This window comes from Mya arenaria, chromosome 10, assembly GCF_026914265.1.
Source record: "Mya arenaria isolate MELC-2E11 chromosome 10, ASM2691426v1".
NCBI lineage: Eukaryota > Metazoa > Mollusca > Bivalvia > Myida > Myidae > Mya > Mya arenaria.
In genome coordinates this window covers 10,675,966-10,680,971 of record NC_069131.1, presented here as the reverse complement: position 1 = coordinate 10,680,971, position 5,006 = coordinate 10,675,966, and the positions used below count along the sequence as shown (strand labels likewise).

The window sequence follows — 5,006 nt, the reverse complement described above, 5'->3', positions numbered from 1 at the left end:
GTGCAGCAGCGTCATTCTCAAGGTTTTCTTGGAACCTTAGAACCGGACCCCCTAGAAAGGCGGGAGTATCTCGAATTATGGCCTGGCTACGCCCCTGCCAGAATTCTATTAATTTTCGAGTAGATCTATTTTTCGTTACGAACAGGAAAACTATTTTGTAAATTCTGTTTAAGAAGATGTGTATCTAAAGACCCGGAGCATTCGGAGCTACATTCGGAACTCCTCGGCCATTTTTATCAAAAACAACCTCGGATGTATGCCGGTACATCAGTTGAAGTAGTTTTTTTGATTATATCATTTATGAAATGAAGTGTTTTAGAATTGTATTTATTGATCTAAGTTTAAATTGATTTTCAGTGAAGTATATTATTGCAAACATAATTAAGATTTCCAAGAGTAAAGTCATAAAGTTTAACTGCTTATAAAATTACTACGCGATCTACTTGCAGCGGACTTAAACGTACCTCTTTTTGAGTATATAAACCGTCCAAATACATCCGAGGTTGTTTTCGATAAAAATGGCCGAGGAGCTCCGAATGTCGGAGCTCCTCGGCTATTTGTTTTCGATAAAATGACTGAGGAGTTCCGAATGGTTACGATATGTCGGTACGGAGAAAATCCGGCACGGAGACATACATGTATGTCGGTAAGGAAAAACCCCGTTAGGGAGACATTTTCAATCTAATCGGAATTTCTCGGCTAGTAGTAGTATCAAGATATGGCTATTGATATTGATATCAATCGTAACAACTCGGCCATCTCCGGCAAGCTTCGAGATAGATTGGCTAGATCCCAGCAAACAAGCACAAATGGGGCCCATATGGGCTATATCTGGGCAAGCCCTGTATTGGTTATCGATGTGGGGGCCCACCTGGGACCCATATTAGAAAGTCGTGCCCCTATTGGACCCACACGGGGCTTTATCTCAGCAATACAAGCCGATGAGTTCCGATTATGAGCCGAAAGAAGTCAATAAATCTTATTAAAATGTTCGACCTCCAGCATACTTTAACCACGAATAACAAATAAATCGTGTCATACTATCGGAAGGTCAATTCTTGAATTTCACAAAGCAATGCTTTGTTCTACAATTTGATCGACATATTGACGACTTTCATTTCAATGTTGGAGACATTATTTTTTATTAAAATTGCGTCTTTTATACGAATGGCTTTTGACGTAAATTGTTCATACATTTGCTTTTCATACCTTAAAACTTAACGCATAGACCAAAAAATAAACAATTCACATGTTATGTGCGTCATTTCGTAAAGCACCGAACGGGATTACGATTGCGAGACACAAGTGCAATTAGCAGAAGATGCACAGCAGGGGATTCTCATGCCAAACAGACTAGGTCTTTAAGAAGGCCATGTGCATAGCTCTGTGAAAACTCACCGACCCGGAAGGTGCTGATCATATACGCATTTCCTTTTGTAAGTGAAGTGTCTCATAAAATTTCATTCGGAATTAAAGCTTGTATAGTTGCTGCATGGGAAAAAGCCAAGATCTGGACCGGACCGTACAATACACAAATTTCATAATCATGGTCATCATGATCACCATGTATGATCATGATGCTGATGATCATCATCATGATCATCATGATCATCATGATCATCATGATCATCATCATCATCATCATCATCATCATCATCATCATCATCATCGTTTTCTTTCTTTTATTTAAGTGTAAACGTGGCGGCTAGGATTCGAGCCCCGGCCGCGTCATACCGAAATACGATAAAAAATATGGTACGTGTTGCTTCATTGCCAAGCACTTTGAAAGTTGTATCCAGTGTGTCGGTTCTTATACCGAGCACGCAAATGAACCAAAATGTATACTCTCAATACGCAAGAGTATCGCACCTGACCTCCTTTTATCTCATTCTCTCTCATCAAGTCATATAATATCTATAATAATTGCAGTCGCGTGTAACTTATGACATTCAAACATGGAATAGTATTTGTTTGCAATTACTTTCTTGGTGTATTTACTTTCATATTAAAATTTACTAGTGTTTAATGTTTTTGTATAAATAATCCATAAAGATTTCCCCCATCTCGAATTTAGCTAAGTGTCGCTAAAGTGGAGAAGAGTCGGACAAAAACGTACTCGATATTCATTATTTATTTTGTATTATGCATTCAAGTGTGTACGTTCAATTTAAAGATATTTAAACTATGTAATTGCATCTAAAACTCAGATTAGCAAAGAACAAACAGTAAGCAATATAATCAGTATGATTTCATATATCAACCACACGTACGGCACATGCATGGAAGCGTATTACTATATAGCTGTCTTACAACATTTCATTTTTTTAACATCACACAGATATGCATTCATTAATATACTTAACAGAACTTTTTATTGACACAGTTGTACACATCGTGTGTATATAAAGATATGATATATGTTGTTGTTTTTTCTAGACATCATAGTTTCCCATGTGTATTGATGTTTTTCATCTTCCTATCGACACTTTCTGAAAAAAGAAGAAGCAAGATGATTTAGATAGTCATTGAAACGAGATACATAATGTTAAGTGCTGCAGATAAGTTCACTTGCATATATGGGGGGGGGGGGGGCTGGTGTTAGTTTGCCAATAATGAGTTTTATATACCAAATAAATCTGTAGTTTTTAGAATGACTTCTAACCTTTTGGGTTAATGAAACTTGCTGTTGGTTAACATAGTCCAGTCTGATGCTCCAAATATCTCTAAATTCTCTAAATTTGCAGTACTTATATAGCGTTATTATAAAATCTCTGTAGTGAAAGTCGCTTATATTTCAATGTTTCAATGCTCAAATGCCCTTAATATAATGTTTGCCTCTATTGAATATATAGTGTATAGTCTTCGTTTACATCATTTACACAATTCATTTAGTACAAAGTAATAAATACTATGCAAAGAATAGAAAAGTATGGTTGACCATATTATCAGTTTTTAATTCGTTTTACCCTAATTCTCCAGCTTGCGAAGGAGATCCAAAAGTTCCATTTCCCTCTTCAAATCCTCCAGTTTCCTTCGTCGTCCCTCCGGTGGTGGCTGTTGATCTTCGCCCCCTTCATTCGCCGGAGAGCCACCCTCACCTCCACCTGTTCCTGCGCCATCTGCGCCCTCCCCACCAGCTGGCCCAGAGCCACCTTCGCCCTCGTCCCCAGCTGGTCCTGAACCACCTGCGCCCTCCCCACCAGCTGGTCTTGAGCCACCTTCGACCTCTCCTGCAGCTTGTCCTGATCCACTTGTGCCCTGTTGCGATGCGCCATCATTCTCACCTGGTCCTGAGCTACCTGTACCCTGACCATTAGCTGGATCTGAACCCACTGGACCCTCACCCCCAGCTTGTCCTGAACCATCTGTGCCTTGTTGCGGTGCGCCACCACCCTCACCTGCTCCTGAGCCTACTTCGCCCTCACCCTCATTTTGCCCTGAACTTCCCACTCCCAAAGGCCCTTCGTTTTGTCGACGATCACTTCCATCACCCACGATTTTAGCCTGAATAGCCTCTAACACCTTGGCCTTTTCTGACAACAACATGTTGTCTATCTGTCCCTTCAGCTCATCAACTGTATTCAGGAACGTATACAACATAAAAATGGCATTCTCAATGCCCCCCTGTTCAAGCAACAAAATTGTCTCACGAGTCTTGCTCGAAATGAAAGAGTCAAGGGAATCAATAGATGCCAGAACTTCCTGCGTGAACTCTCCAATTTCTCCGACTGTGTCCTCTCCAGTCTGTCCTTTGTCTCCTCCCGGCAGTCCTCCCCCTGGTAGTGATCCCTCATCTTCGCTTTTCTGCTCACTGACTTCAATCGAAAGAGGTCCTACGTCTCCACTAGGAGGCGGTGGCCCGTCAACATCATGTTGCCCTTCCTGTGGCGCCGAACTTCCTCCCTCCTCATCGGGCGGCGAAACCTCACCCTGTTCTTCCTGTGGCGGTGCACTTCCCTCATTATCGGACCCTTCTTTTTCACCCTCGGGCGACTGCTGATTTCCCTTCTCCAGCTGTTGATCTCCGGGTTGCGGTGCCTCGGGATTTAATCCCCCTTCAGCATCCCCTTTTTCCCCGGCAGGAAAACTTTCATCCCCTTCTTCGTTCCCTGCAGGAGCAGAACTTCCCTCGCCGTTTTCATTTTCGTCATTCAAAACGTCGCCATTTTCACCACCCTCACCGAATTGAGGCGGTGGGCCCTTGCCGTTTGGCGGCTGGGGAAGGCGTTTTGCCGCTTCCGTGAGCTCAAGGTACCGCTCGAGGTCTCGCGCTAGCGATCGCAGCACGTCACCATTCCCAGCTGGCTTTGAGACGGCGAGGCCGCAGACGGCCAGAAACGCAAAAGTTCCAATCAGTGTTCCAGTCCGCATGCTTGCGATGAGTGAAAGGTGTTAGAGACTTTGAAATCTGCTTGGTGATTATATCAGATAGTTAGCTGGTCACGGCTGCTTTGTTTGAGGCCCGACATATATAGCCAAGAAGCATGATTTAATTAAAATTTAATAGTTTTTCTCTAATCTGACTTGTTGGTTTGTTCATAAAACTGTTTATGTATTGTTTTAGAGGCGTGAATAATAAACCACAGTAAAATATGCTAAAAAGCCACGCTTTAGCTATGACGGTTCAACCCACCTTCGGGTTTGAATGATATACTTCAATCTATCATCCAAAATTTACGTCGGCATAGACTTACATATTCACCAACATATTAAACTCATCATCAGCATCATCGTCATCAGCAGTAGAAGCAGCAGCAACAGCACCAGCAGTAGCATCGTCGTCGTCGTCGTCATCATCATCATCATCATCATCATAATCATCATCATAATCATCACCAACAAAACCACCATCATCATCAACATCACCACCAACACCACCACCATCATCATCATCATCATCATCATCATCATCATCAAGGTTTATTTGGGGCGGGCCTCACAGCCGCCAATTATAATAAACACTTTAATAACTTGAATATCATATATATTTGCGGTGGGTGTAAATA

General features: G+C 42.0%; 1 protein-coding gene across 1 annotated transcript; it reads right to left on the bottom strand.

The window, feature by feature from the left end:
• Positions 1 to 2,116: 2,116 nt before the first annotated feature.
• Positions 2,117 to 4,420, bottom strand: LOC128206633 (uncharacterized PE-PGRS family protein PE_PGRS54-like). Its single transcript, XM_052909215.1, has 2 exons — positions 2,967 to 4,420; positions 2,117 to 2,489 (listed from the first exon to the last, which is right to left on the bottom strand). The coding sequence occupies exon 1, from the start codon at positions 4,369 to 4,371 to the stop codon at positions 2,968 to 2,970; it is 1,404 nt and encodes a 467-aa protein (XP_052765175.1). The 5' UTR covers positions 4,372 to 4,420; the 3' UTR covers positions 2,117 to 2,489; position 2,967.
• Positions 4,421 to 5,006: the final 586 nt, after the last annotated feature.

Excerpts from the sequence above, each read along its gene's own strand:
- LOC128206633 (XM_052909215.1), bottom strand. The coding sequence starts at position 4,371 with ATGCGGACTGGAACACTGATTGGAACTTTTGCGTTTCTGGCCGTCTGC.